This window comes from Podarcis cretensis, assembly GCF_951804945.1.
Source record: "Podarcis cretensis genome assembly, chromosome: 11".
NCBI classification, from domain to species: Eukaryota; Metazoa; Chordata; class Lepidosauria; order Squamata; family Lacertidae; genus Podarcis; species Podarcis cretensis.
Genome location: NC_137180.1, coordinates 56,000,150 through 56,015,079, shown reverse-complemented (window position 1 = coordinate 56,015,079; position 14,930 = coordinate 56,000,150). Strand labels below are relative to the sequence as shown.

The 14,930-nt window shown below is 44.3% G+C and overlaps 1 protein-coding gene across 4 annotated transcripts in view; it reads right to left on the bottom strand.

Annotated features, from left to right (window-relative positions):
- Positions 1-11,199: 11,199 nt before the first annotated feature.
- The window catches only part of DYM (dymeclin), a 168,102-nt gene continuing 164,371 nt past the window's right edge, over positions 11,200-14,930 (bottom strand). For all 4 annotated transcript variants that reach the window (XM_079994828.1, XM_079994831.1, XM_079994829.1 and 1 more), the window contains one exon: positions 11,200-13,604. In XM_079994828.1, the coding sequence (XP_079850954.1) occupies positions 13,455-13,604 (150 nt within the window). In that variant the 3' untranslated portion in view covers positions 11,200-13,454. The remainder of the gene's footprint in view (positions 13,605-14,930) is intronic.

Here is a 14,930-nt window from a genome sequence, read left to right as displayed (position 1 = left end):
ATTGTTGTTGTTGTTGTTGTTGTTGTTATATTCCAATTGAGATGCAGACTAGGAAAGATCTCACCTTAAAAGGTTTGTTGGGAAAGGTAGATCTTAAATATCCCCCCAAATTCAGCCAAGACAGTGCCTGTCTGCTATTCAAGGGGAGGTCATTCCAAAGGGCAGGAGCCACAACACTAAAGTCCCGATTCCTACACTGTGCAGAATGGACTTCCTGATAAGATGCTCTCTTTCCCTCAGGGTTCCCCCCCCCCATATATACTTTTCCACCAGACTTTCTCAGGATGCACATTATGGAAAGCTATGTGCTGGAGGAGACTCTTGAGAGTCCCATGGACTGCAAGAAGATCAAGCCTCTCCATTCTGAAGGAAATCAGCCCTGAGTGCTCACTGGAAGGACAGAGCCTGAAGCTGAGGCTCCAGTACTTTGGCCACCTCATGAGAAGAGAAGACTCCCTAGAGAAGACCCTGATGTTGGGAAAGATTGAGGGCGCAAGGAGAAGGGGACGATGGAGGACGAGATGGTTGGACAGTGTTCTTGAAGCTACCGGCATGAATTTGACCAAACTGCGGGAGGCAGTGGAAGACAGGAGTGCCTGACATCCATGGGGTCACGAAGAATTGGACATGACTAAACGACTAAACAGCAACAACAATGGTTAAATGCAGCTTTGTGGCTTGTTCCCTCACCCCTCGTGTGAAGGGAAGAGCAAAGTGGGGTCACTGGCACATTGAGCTCATCGACACCCCAGCTGTAAGCAGGGGACTCATTGCTCAAAATCAGCCAGTGTGTCTGAAATGTTTCGAGTGTTCTGCGGTGCTGAGTGTCTCTGAGCACTAAGTACCATGGTGAATTGTGCCTGTTGTTCCCTCTCACCTGTGCCCTTGGCAGCGGAGGCCTTTGTGGTGACGCTGACTTGTTAATTGTTTCATAAATGCCGTTTCTGAGCTGGAAACGGTAACAAGTGAGACCGAGACATGGGTTGGCGCTGCCTTTCGGAGCAGGGCCTATAAAGGCGGATTCCTACGCCTCACCTGCCTTGTGTTCCTCGCTGTTACCTGAGCAGCTGCCCAGTGTTTGAAAGCACTTGAAACCGATAGCTAATAATAGTGCTTGTGAGCTGGAAATTCCCTGTGGGGTGCTTCTTCATATGGCTGGCATTGCATAGGCTTGCCAAACTGGCACCTTTAATCACCGGTTACTGTTTTTTTATACCAGGTCTAGCCCTGCAAAAGACATGCCATTATAAGCCAGGGTGACTATAAATGTTCCCGGACAATTGATTCAGTGTTAAACGGTGGAGTCGCCTGTCCTTTACTTTATTGAAGAGCTTTTAAATGGCTGTTTGGAAAAAGAAGGGGAAATAATCAATGACATCATCTGTCAGTGTCAAGGCAGAGACTGACCCAGTTTAGGGTGTGTTTAGACAACTCAGAACATGCCCCATTTACTTTGTTAGATTCTAGATCAGACCATGGTGCGATGCTGGGTCCAGGATTTAGGGAGAATCTCACAGTGGAGCCCCAAACAGACAAACAACAATATTTTATTTTATTTTATTTTATTTTATTTTATTTTATTTTAGTTTAGTTTAGTTTAGTTTAGTTTAGTTCCTTCTTTTGGATGCATGCGCAGAACATTCATCTTTTGCTCTGTTATTTCGACATTAGCAGGTAGCTTGTGGTAGTTATTTCCTTTTATAGCCTCTCTGTGTTAAGAAGGACGAATGTCTCCAAATGAGTTAATCTAATTTGCTTTGCAGGAATACAGCCCACTGCAAGCAGGGGGAATGGGTGGTAGGTGGGGAGGGGGAAGAGAGGACAAAACACACCACTATTAAAATCGGAAACTTCAACCAAAGTTGCCCAAAGGATATGGAAACTCATCTGGGCTTTGAAGATGCTCATGGGTCCCCGTGACTGTTGGCAGGGCTGCTTTTACGAGCTTCCTGACTGTGAGCTATTTAAGCCCCCTCCAGAATGGGGGGGGGGGGGCAGCGGCAGGGAAGTGCACCAAAGCTTCTCCTTGCAACACACTTTTAGGATACTGATGGAGTAACCCACTCGCTCCATAGAGATTTTGGTTAAGAACCTTTTTGTCCCTTACGGAACACAGGAGAAATTTCAGGGACGGAACGCCCCCTGCCATAGCCTTTCATTAATATTTCTTAGGCTGTTGCTTTGAATATTTTACAGGGGGTTGCAAGGGTTTTTGTTGCTCCTCTGATATGCTTCATATGAGCTTATTAATTTATTTTATACTACTTTGAGAGGAGCTACTGAGCTGCAGTCCATTCCCAGGACTGCAGTGCCATGTGCACTGGGAATTGTTAGGAAACTCCATTTGCATCCCAGAGCTATAATTCCCCTAGTTGCCTGGGAAGAGGAGTTGATTAGTAAACCGCTCTGGGAATTGTAGCTCTGTGAGGAGAATGGGGGCCTCCTAACAACGCTCAGCGCCCTTGACAAACTATGGTTTCCAGGATTCTATGGCTGTTTAAAGTGGATTGATAGTGCTTTAAATGCATAGTGCAGATGTACCCTGAGCTTACATGGTTAAGAAAGTTAATCAGGAGTGGAGTTTCTTGCAAAAAGACCATGAGCTCAGTTCTGCTCTTGTACTGAAGACAAATTCCTAGGCTCAGCATATGCTCAGAGACACGTCTCTCTTTAATTTTTAACTGTATGTATGTATTTTGCACCTGGCACCAGTTGGTAGATTTTGGGGTTCTAGTAAAACAATAAAGTAGGTCCACCAAGTCTGAAGCTTGGTAGATTGGATTGTAGACTACTTCTGGTGCACTATAGCCTTTCCCCCTTATGGTGACTTAAAAAGGTAAAGGTGAACCCCTGACAGTTAAGTCCAGTCTCGAACAACTCTAGGGTTGCAGCGCTCATCTCACTTTACTGGCTGAGGGAGCCGACATTTGTCTGCAGTTTTTCCGGGTCATGTGGCCAGCATGACTAAGCCGCTTCTGGCGAACCAGAGCAGTGCACGGAAACTCCGTTTACCTTCCCGCTGGAAGGTATTTATCTACTTGCACTTTGAGGTGCTTTCGAACTGCTAGGTTGGCAGGAGCAGGGACAGAACAACGGGAGCTCACGCCGTCGCAGGGATTCGAACCACTGACCTTCTGATTGGCAAGCCCCAGGCTCAGTGGTTTAGACCACAGCGCCACCCTATAGTGACTTAGTGGGCTATAATATTTCTCAGTAACAGTTAAGATCACATAAAAATACATAATGTTAGGTAAAATATTTCAGAGAGTGAAATAAATGGCTCTAAGGTTCTGATCTACCTCTAGCAATGTGACCTCCAAGAGAGATGCACAACACTTATTATTTGCATTAGAGGGCACTTCCAGCTGGAAGACAGAGTCTTCCTTCGAAATTTGCACTTCTCTGGATTTTGCAGAATGCATGCTTCATTTGCAAAAGGTTGCAGGCTCAGTGTCCCTGGCATCTTCAGGCAGGACTGGGTAAGACCTGCAACCCTGGAAAGCTTCTGTCAGCCAGTGAATGCCAGGCTTCCCCAATCTGATGGTTCCCTCCTGTTCTGAAATGCAACCTCCATCAGCCTCAGGCAGCATGGCCAGCATGATGGGACCTGTAGTCCGGGGTTGGAACGATGTGCACCTCTGGACGCACAGGCCCCAGCCAGCATGGCCAGTGGTTGGCGGGATGGGAGTTGCAGTTGGACAACATGTGGAAGGCCGCAACTTTCCCCCATCCTTAAAAGGTAAAGGTAAAGGTACCCCTGTCCATACGGGCCAGTCTTGACAGACTCTGGGGTTGTGCGCCCATCTCACTTAAGAGGCCAGGGGCCAGCGCTGTCCGGAGACACTTCCGGGTCACGTGGCCAGCGTGACATCGCTGCTCTGGCGAGCCAGAGCCGCACACGGAAACGCCGTTTACCTTCCCGCTGGTAAGCGGTCCCTATTTATCTACTTGCACCCGGAGGTGCTTTCGAACTGCTAGGTTGGCAGGCGCTGGGACCGAGCAGCGGGAGTGCACCCCGCCGCAGGGATTCGAACCGCCGACCTTTCGATCGGCAAGTCCTAGGCGCTGAGGCTTTAACCCACAGCGCCACCTGCGTCCCTTCCCCCATCCTTGCTGTAGTCCAAAACTTATGGAGAGCACCAGCTTGGGGAATACTAAATGACCCAGTGGCCTGACTCAGTGTGAATCTGTATGCTAACCCATTGATTTCAGATGTACAATAAGGAGCTAATGTCCCAAACTAAGTGAGATGTCTTCCAACACTAATCAAAACAGGGCACCATCTAGTGGCTATTGCAGCCGGCTGAAGATGGTGATGGGACGACCCAGAGTAGCACCCAGTTCATCAGAAGCACAGGTGATTTATTTTAAACAAGGTCACAATAGATTTGTTAGCCCCCATTCCAACTCAAGCTAGCTGCGATTAAACCTCACTGAAGACACTGGGATAAGTAAATCACAGGTCAGTTAGATACCATTTCTTTTAAAAATGCCCAGTGGTGACCAGCCTTTGTCTTTTAAGGCGACGCTGGACTTTTTGTCAGTCTTATGGCAATAAGTTTCACGTGCTATCGAAGGCTTGCATATTATTTTATTTGTTCCTTGCCTGTTAGCTGATTAATCAGATGTTTAACTCCGTTTAAGCACATGTGCATATGACGAGAACAGAAATCATAGGTATCTTTTTGGGTATGCAAATGCGAGAACATAATTTTAAAAGCCTACCTACTTATGTGTAATAAAAAAAAATTAAGGTCTCATATATATATAATAAATGTTCATAAATGTACCAAGCAAACACGTACATAAATATATAAACCACACGTATGGAGCAGCACAGGAAGACAGTCCTGAAACCATTTTGACTCCCAAAATTGACCAAATGTTTTTCTGCAAGGAGGGAGGGGGTGAGGGAACCTTCCCATTGTCTCAGGAATTGAGTGATCACCAGCTCAAAGGAATGGCCAGACTACCAGAAAAGGCAATCAGATAAGGCATTAGCAGATAACCTGGCAGACAGGAAAAAGAACATTCAAATTTCTGTTGTAGACCGCCTTTTCTGTGATGTAGGTATGATGTATCTGGGGGGTGGTCTTGGGCCGCACCCTTTCTGTGATCTATGTATGAGGTTTCTGGGGGTGGTCTTGGACTCCGGGGTGGGCAATTTAAAATGTCTATGTAAGGGCAGGCACACCTTTGTTCTGGGTCCTCCTCCATCCTCCTGCGTGTGAGGGGAGCACCCTGTTGCAATAGTTCTATAAAGATGAGGCTTACTAGCTGCTTTGCTTCTCAATATTCTCTGGTTGGCCTCTGTTATTTTCTCCTACCAATGGAGAACCTACAAAGGACTCTATGAGGGCTCTCGTGTCCCCCATTAGGGAATAAGGGCAGATTTTGCTGGAAGTAAAGGTCATATTTAACATTTTAAGTCCCTATTGCAGTAACATAACATCCCAAAATAATTAAATAAGCCCTTGTAGGTGGATTGAGCAGTAGAGGCAGCTGCTGAGCTGGGCAGCAAATTGTCAGTTATTTAATGTGTAATAATTTGTGTGATTTTCTGGCCGAGGTGTGAAAATAATTTGCTCAGTCTTGGGTTCTCTTTGGCTTGGGGTGGAGAATTGCATCTTCATCTCAGGCAACAAAATGCCTTGAGAAGGTCCTGCCCAACAGATCAGTCACCCAAAGCTTTAAAAAAATTTTTTTATAAAGCACGCTGTGTTCAAAATCCTCTCATTTGCAAATTCCTGTTTAGAGACAGCATATACCTGATGGCAGGTAGGAGCAGTATCCTTGTCACCAGAGCTTGATGGGGGCTAATAAACCGAAGCTCAATCCAGATAAGGCAGAGACACGATTGGGTAATGGTCCAGGGAAGTGGAACTTAAGCCTGCTCTGAATGGGATCTCACTCCCCAAAGGACCACATTTTCAAGTGTGCTACGTTGCTACTGGTGTTCAGATGGTATCAACAGCTCTGCAGCACAACTCACCACAGCACCCTTGCTAGGGGGAGATGACCTAGCCAGTGATATAAAGTAATATCCAGGCGTGATTACTGTAATTCATTGTGTGTGGGGCTGTCCTTGTGTGTTCAGAAACTACAACAGCTACAAAATGTAGCAGCTGGATTGTTGAGCAAGACCGGTCACTGTAAATGCATCCTTCAGTCTCAATCACTGTCATATGTAAGCTGCGTACAGGAGACTCAATACAAGGAAACTAAAACCAAGTCAAAACTATAAAATCAGAGTTCAATTAAAAAGGCTGTTGGACAGCTCAGTTGACAGAGCATGAGACTCTTAAGCGTAGGGTCATGGGTTTGAGCAAAAGAGTACTGCATTACAATTCTGTGATTATAAGACTGTTCTCCACTCAAATATTCCTGCATTCCTGGGGGCTGGACTAGGTAACTCTCGTGGTCCCTTCCAACCTTACAATTTGTTTACAGAAGGTCTTCAGTAAGCACCAGAAGTTCAGCAGAGAGGGGAACTTGTTTGACCTCCACTGGAAAGGAGTTCCACAAAATGGGACCTCCAGTACTGAACACAGCTCCTTGTGGATACGAGCTAAGTGAGAGCCAGTGTGGTGTAGTGGTTAAGAGCGGTAGTCTCGTAATCTGGGGAACCGGGTTCGAGTCTCCGCTCCTCCACATGCAACTGCTGGGTGACTTTGCGCCAGTCACACTTCTTTGAAGTCTCTCAGCCCCACTCACCTCACAGAGTGTTTGTTGTGGGGGAGGAAGGGAAAGGAGAATGTTAGCCGCTTTGAGGTTCCTTAAAGGGAGTGAAAGGCAGGATATCAAATCCAAACTCTTCTTCTTCTTCTAAGGGGGACCACTAGCAGTGACTCTCCTGAAGACCTCAGTGACTGGGACCGGGGCAAGTTCTTCAAAGCCATGTATACATGCATACATTCACACGCCAAAGTATCATGTATCACTAAAACACCTTGAGGCAAACATGGAAAGATGGAAGTTGGTCGTACCACTAATTTCCTTTTGAAGGTGCTGTTGGAGGACATTCCTGATAGAATTCACCCTCCCTAAGCAGTTACAAGTTACTCTGGGGATGAAAAAAATGAGCAAGAGATGTACACGGGGAGCAATGTCCTCCAGCACTATCTGGCAAACTGGGCTTTCGGTTGAGAGCCAGGGCAGAACGTTGGACTGAGACCTGGGAAACCAGGGTTCTAATCCCCATTTGGTCAGCAAGCTCACTGGGTGATCTTGGGTCAGTCCACTGCTTCTAAGCCTAACTTACCTCACAGGGTTGTTATGGGGATTAAATGAAGAGGTGGAGGGGAACCAGGTACACCACTTTGATCTCCTTGATCTAGTTGGGTCAGAGGTCTCAAAGAAGATGGTTAAATCATTGATGTATACAACAACAACACCCAGAATCTTACACGCACAGAACTAGAAAGACAAGTCCATTGAAAGAATAGCTCCTAAAATTAATGGACTATTCAGAACTTGCAAAGTTAATGGCAAAAGTAAGCGATCAATATGGTAGACAATTTACAGAAGAGTGGAAGTCTTTTTTGGATTATTTGGGGGGGGGAATATCACAATCAAATTTGATAAAGGCAGGATATAAATGCAATAAAACGGGTCAGCAAACTTTTTCAGCAGGGGGACGGTCCACTGTCGTTCAGACCTTGTGGGGGGCTGGACTGTATTTTGGAAAAATGAATGAATTCCTATGCCCCACAAATAACCCAGAGATGCATTTTTAATTAACAGCACGCAATCTACTCATGTAAAAACATGCTGTTTCCCGGACTGCCCCTGGGCTGGATTTAGAAGGCGATTGGGCCGGATCCGGCCCCCAGACCTTAGTTTGCCTACCCATGCAATAAAACAACAACAATAAAATGAACAACATAAAACAATAATGCATAACTGGACCTCGATTCTGTGTTCTGGCCCCATGAAGCAAAAGCAGCAGCAGCAGCCCTGAATTGGTGGAGTCAAAAAGGCAGCAACCTAAATGCCTTATGAAAACACAACGAGGAGCCATCATGCCTTTATAGAGTCATTATATTCCCACCATTTATTCGACCTACTTTGCAAAAACCTCCCACAGAGCTAGGGCCTATTTATAGCCTCTCCCTTTCCCCACAATATTATGTATATTTAAAACTTGGTTGGCGCTCAAGGCAGACATTCCATAAATAGTTACTGTTTACCCACCTACTTTGACAACCTCTTGTTCTGTACACAGAATGATTCCAAAAACACTTTATTTGGGATACAGACAAAATGGAGACAGTGATTCCTGAACAAGATCAGCTGAAGACATTTGTACAAATTGTTTTGGGGTCGTGATGTTGTCAGCAGGCATCAAACCTAAAAGATTGTTTCCCCTTGAGCAGTAATAAATTAATAAAGGTTAAAGCTTTGGGGTTTAGTAAAAAAAAAAAAAGTGGGAGGAGGGAAGGGAGCATGATAAATGTTTATAAAATTATTCCTGGTATAGCGGGGCATGGAGAAGAGATAAACATTCCTCTCTCACAATCCTGGAATTTAGGGGGTCATCCGGACAAGTAGAAAAATCCAGTGGATAGTTCCTTCGTGCAATGAAACAACTTTTTATGGAGTTCCCTAAAATGGGCTCCAGTTCAGATGAATTAGGAGATTTCATTAAGAATACATCTATCAACATAGCTAAGCAGAAGTTCAATACTCAGAGGCAGTAGACCTCTCAGTACACCTATACAATGCACAAACAAGAGAATCACAGAATCGGAAGAGACCCAGATAATTATTTCTGCTTGTGAACTTCTGATCCATGCCTTGTGAACTCTCTGAGGTGTCTAGATTCAGATTACTGGATTATGATGCAGCAAAGATACTTTAGCAGAGTGACCCTAATGTCCAGTTACATTCAACTGAATCCCAGAAAACATTCAGAAGGGCTTTCATTTAGATTACCTTGCATAGTGCATTGCTAAAAAGTAGATCCAATGCTGACTTTGTCAGCTCTCTGTGTTAAGTCCCAATACATTATTTTTTTTAAAAAAAGTGTTTTGCATAACTAGCTACTGTAATTTTGTGCATTCATCTTCTGAGCTGAGCTCAGCTTTTTAAAGGGCTCTCTTTGGATGAAGCAGCTCCACTCTTGGCTCAGTTTTAGAAAATCTTAATAAAACACCAGCGCTTTGTAACACTGCGGTCCAATGTTATCTGGGAAAAGCAAACCACTTGAAAGGCAAAAATAAGATGCCTGAACTTAGCTGGTGACTCAAATCCAGCTAAAGTTAGTCTTGATTAACTCCCCATTGCAACCAATTGGTTCCATGGGTTTCAACTGAACTAACAGCGCAGTCCCATAGAGTATACTAATAAGTGAGTCCCATTGAATTTAGTGGGACTCACTCCCAGGTATGTATAGGATAGCAGTGATGACTAATTTTTGCCGGATCGGAACCAGTGAGGTATACTTCTAAGCTTTTCAGTCACACGAGGGATTCTGAGCATACTGATAACAGCTGATTTATGTACTTCTCACTGAGCAACTAGGGAGAATGTCTTCCATGCCCTCTAACTTCAAAAATAGGCTAGAGATTCACTATTAAAAGAGAAAGCTGAAAAAATCGTGGAAAAGGGTAGGCCTCTGCAGAATCCCCCCTCCCTTTCACCATGGCTATGGTCCTGACTCATAGACACACGCAAAAACACCCTGCTTTGGGTTTCTGATCTGACCAAATGCAAATATTGAAATATGGTTATTTCGGAGTTATTTATTTTAACATCCTGGGCTTTACCTAAATGGTGCCCATGTAACTCTACCAACCAGAGAGGTGGAGCTGGCGAGTCTGATGTTACTGAGCTGGATAGAACACTGGCCTAAATGTTGCAAGTCTCTCCTTGTAACGTTTTCCAAGCTGAAAATACAACCCAGCGCTCCCAAGTGATAGGCGGAACGCCGGCACGGCTTACTACATAAAACAGAAGAATTGGCAGAAAGCATACAGATGTTTCTAGTTTAAAATCTCCAGCTTTCAGTAAAAGTTGTTTCCTTCTTTGAAAAAAAGAAAAAAGCTTTTGTTTCAGTAAATGCAATTTTGGAAAAATGAAAGCTGCCCCCCCCCAGCTCCTCTGGCTGTCGAGTTTCCTCTCTCCTCCCTGGAAATGTCTTGGCAATAGGTGAAAATAGGAAGACGCTGATTCTTGAACCTTGAGTGGGTAGGCCAGCCTTCCTCAACCTTGGGTCCCCAGTTATTGTTGGACTACAATGCCCATCATTCCTAGCTAGCAGGACCAACTGAAAAGCAAGATGGGAGAAGCTGGTGGCCGCACTTCATAAAGTCACAGAGTTGGGGAATCCTTTGCCCAGTGAAAGAAACCCTCTGCTTGAGGATTTTTCTATCTGCTAAGATGCTTTCTGAGTAAAAGCAAAATATAGAAACGGGTCATTTGCATCCTTGGCTCCATTGCTGTGAAACTCCTGCTCTGCTCCCTGGGAAGCCTTCCTGGGCCCATCATTGTATGCATTTCATTACCAGGTAAATTATATGTTTTTGGAAGGCCTTTCAGAGATGTTGATTGTCGAGCATGATTTATTATTTGCTGCTGTGGAGGCAGGAAGAGCTTTAGTTTTTCCTGATGGGGCTGATGTATCATTGCTAGTGTACTGTTGCGATTACATTGTTTCCAGATTTTAACTGATGCTTTGTTGCTGTTTGGATTGTTTTAATACTTTGTTGTTGCTCTTCTGTTTTGGATAATTTGTAGAAGAAGGTTACACATTACATATACAGTGGTGCCTCGCAAGACGAAAAGAATCCGTTCCGCGAGTCTCTTCGTCTAGCGGTTTTTTCGTCTTGCAAAGCAACCCTATTAGCGGATTAGCGCTATTAGCGGCTTAGCGGCTATTAGCGGCTTAGCGGCTATTAGCGGCTTAGAAAAAGGGAGAAAAAAGCGAAAAAAATTGCAAGACTCGCAAGACGTTTTCGTCTTGCGAAGCAAGCCCATAGGGAAATTCGTCTTGCGAAGCGCCTCAAAAACAGAAAACCCTTTCGTCTAGCGGGTTTTTCGTCTTGCGAGGCATTCGTCTTGCGGGGCACCACTGTATAGCCATTTTCTGGCACTGAACAGGAGCCCTGATTTTGAAACAGGATTTCACTGGCGTTTGCCAAAGTGATAAATATTACAGGGAAAAGGGAAGGACTACAGAAAACGCAAAACACTGCAATGCATGGTGCTTTTCCATCCTTTTTATTACTACATGGTAACTTTTCCACACCAAGTACTGAAAAGGATTTCCAAAGATGGTAGTTTATAGATCTGGAGGACACAAAGGAGTATTGATGGATGTACCAGACTGCAGTCTCCAGGACATCAATAGACCTTCATAGTGCCTAAAAGAGTCAACCACACAAGGATTAAGTTCAGTATAAAACCATCTCCTGTCTTGGGCCTATTCTGCTGTTTCAGCAATGAATCATGGCTCCTCCAGTTCTAGGCTTGCTGACCCATATTTAAAATCTGAAAAGAAAGCTCAAGAGTCAAAATGCTCCTTGTCTTGTGACATTCAGCAGCTCAGTGTCATCAGGATGGGACAGCCTGAACTGCAACAACTTGCTTTCTTAATTGGCCCTTGCAGACAGCACAAAGAAAACCCCTGTAATTTGGTTATATGATTGATTCCCTCCCAGTCTGAAGACCTAGGCGGCCAGCAGGTCTTGCTAGGGACGTAATAGCGAGGATTTCCTGACTACTTTCAGTAAGCGACAAGGCCAGAAAAAGTAGGAGTGTTCAACGACTTTCAGCATTAGATATCTCACTGTAGTTTTTTCCAACTGTTCCAGGCAATTCTCAGAATTTGTTAACTTAGAAGAACACTTTCAAAACATTGACTTTTCCCAAGATGTGCAGTCGTGCAGTCAACAGTCCTTTATTTAAAGGTTGCAAAAAACATTACAAAGAATTCACCTTCCTTTGACTAATATATCAAAAACAAAGAAAAGCCCAAGCACAGCATAAAATCCTATTTACTTCTATTTTCAATCACCTTCCAATTTTCTTAATGTTACACTGAAAACGTTGATAATTCAGTCTTCATATTGCCTCTTCCCCAAATCTGTGTCTGTGCAAAGCCCTATGAACTCATATGCTATGCATGTCTCTCTACATCTGCAATTTTAAATAAATATGACAAGGATTTCAAGTTCCAATTGTGCAGAATGCCATACAGGACCTTGCTTAAGGTGGAAGGACACACGATTCTAACATTTGTCAGGAGGTTGTGGTTTTGTTTTTTTTTTTAAAAAGAGCAAAACATTCCACATAAAAAAGAGGTGTGTCACCATCTCCCTCCAATACATAATAAAGTGTGTGCCACATTTACCAAGGAAATATACTAATGTATGTCATCAGTTCCTTTTTCTCTGAAGCCTGGCATGCCGTTCTATCACCATAAGCCCACATTCCATGTGAAAAGTTTACATTAAACATTTCCCTCTATTCTCCCCCATTTGCTGGCAAACACAGCATTTGCCCATTCCCTTTAAACCAGGGAGAATGAAAAAGTATATTGTAGGATACTCTTTTTAAACATTCAGAGATGTACGCATAACTGCACATCTCTGGCAAAAACCTGAAAGTACAGTAGGCACACCTCTGTTCTGCTGAATTTTGATCACTTTCCTGCACCCTTCCAAGGAGTCCATGAAAATGTGTGAAATACAACACCAAAACTCTGGAAATGAATGGGCATGATCCACAACCCTTATTGAGATGGATACATTTTTTATATTTATTTTTTGTAGACAGCCCTCCTTGTGGGCTGCTCTTAATTCTGTTAAACTTTCATTAAGTATTAGTGGCCAGAAAGACAAACTTTTAGTGCCTTATCAAAATCACGCTGAAAATCCTCCCTCATTGTAGGGGTCAACCTTATCAAAATCAAGGATTTATCCTTCCTGCCTCAATATGAAATAGCATTAATGCTGTAATATTTTTAAATTGCATCAGTCAGACGTTTCAGTTCTATACAACGTTAAAGGGGGGAGATTGTTCTGATGATCAGATGAGAAGCCAATAGCAACAACAAAAAAGAAGTAATAATAAAAAAGTGAAGCACAACCAGAAAACTTGAAGGAAACCAGCTTGCAAATGCTGACCTCAAATCAAAATACTTCCCCCCACTTTCCCATTTTACATTTTTGTTCTTAAGTTTTTTTAAAAGCTGCTCATTGCTAACATCTTGCTTTATCACCCCCAAGCTCAGAGCCGCTGGAAAAAAATCTCTTGGTTTTTTTTGTTTTCGTTTTTTTACAAATATATAAATAAAAGCATACAATCTTGTGAGAGTTCCCCTATTATTCTGGTTTCTAATAAGCCCCCTGAAAATGGCAGCGAGGCTGTACATTAGTAACAAACTTCCTGTTCCATAGGTTGAAGGGATGCATTCTGGGAGGGGGTGGGCGGGCCATGTGTATGTCTCCCCTTCAGCCAGAATCCATAGTAAAGAGCTGGATGTCTTGTGGGCTCCAGTAAAGTGCCACAGCAGAATTGTACACGAGGGACCAGACGTAAGGGATGAAGAACTCCTCAGGTTGCTCCTCTTCCACGTATTTAAACTTCAGCTCTGGGAATTTCTGGAAAGGAAAGGAGAAGCAGAGAATGAATGAATGCGTGAAAGCCTGAGGGAGACCCGAGAAGTCGAATCATTTCTTGGTGAATGCAACATGCGAGAAAGGAATGAATTCTTCGGGCCTAAAAGGAGCAAGTCGAGGAAGCCGGCAAGCTATTTGCTTTCTGGGAACACAGATCAGCTGCTCGATTCCAAGGTTCTTATGTATTGTATCTACCCAATGTTCAGAACGCACATTCCAGTGGGAGAATGGCAATTATGCTGCTCTTCGTTCCTCGTAATACTTTCCCATAAAATTTTATGGGGGGAGGTGGGAGGAGGAGGCCGGCCTTGGGTCTTCTGCGTTGCTTCCGTTCTGCCCAACCAGCTCCTTCCCTCCCTCTTGTCCTGTAAGTGTTGTCCAAAATGTATCAGTCACAGAAGCACTCAATACCACTGCTCGTATTAGCCTTTCGGAAGAAAAGCATCAAGAATCTTCCTGCCATGCTCCTTGCTGGATCTGGGACCAGCAGTCACTTTCTACAGTCCCCACCTTGGTATTTATTCTGCAGCTACAGCCAAAACCAGGCTTCCTCAACCTGGTGCCCTCCAGTCTGAACTGGAGTAGTCTGAACTACAAATCCCATCACTCCTGGCCAAAGACATGCTTAGTATGAAGTGGAAGCTGCCTGCATTCTGGCATCCCTGGGAAGAGCCATGCAAGAGCCACACATGTTATTTCATGTTGGGATGCCCTTAAAGGGGAAAAACAAAAATTAATGAGCTCTCCCCCCTTACCTTTTTTTTTTTTTTTTTTTACTGACTTCTAAATACTGCCTGTGTCAAGGGCTTGGCGGGAGTTCAGACAAAAGCCACATTTCAGCCATCAGTTCGAGCGAAGATAAAATACGTCCCACTTCGTTATTTATAATGATGTGGGCAAGGCTAAGTACAAACTGCCGCACTGTGACAGAAGCAGAGCGAGGCTGGCAAATAACAACGGGCAGTGAGAGAAGGCAAAGGCCCAGTGGAGAGAGTCAAGACTTGGTCTCCTGGGGGCTGGATCCCATATTATGGAGCGGTCTTAGGCCAGTCGCTTCCTCTCACAAGTCCTCCAATTTATTGTGCTTCAATGAATTAGTACTGTATTTTTCACTCTATAAGACGCACTTTATCCCTCCTAAAAAGTAAGGGAAAATGTGTGTGTGTCTTATGGAGCGAATGCAGGCTGCACAGCTAAGCCAGAAGCCAGAAGAGGGAGAGGGAGCACTGTGCAGCGCTCCGTCTCACTGTTCTAGCTTCGGGGTTAGCTGTGCAAAGGCTGAAGGCTTCCTGTGCCCTGCGGAGGCTT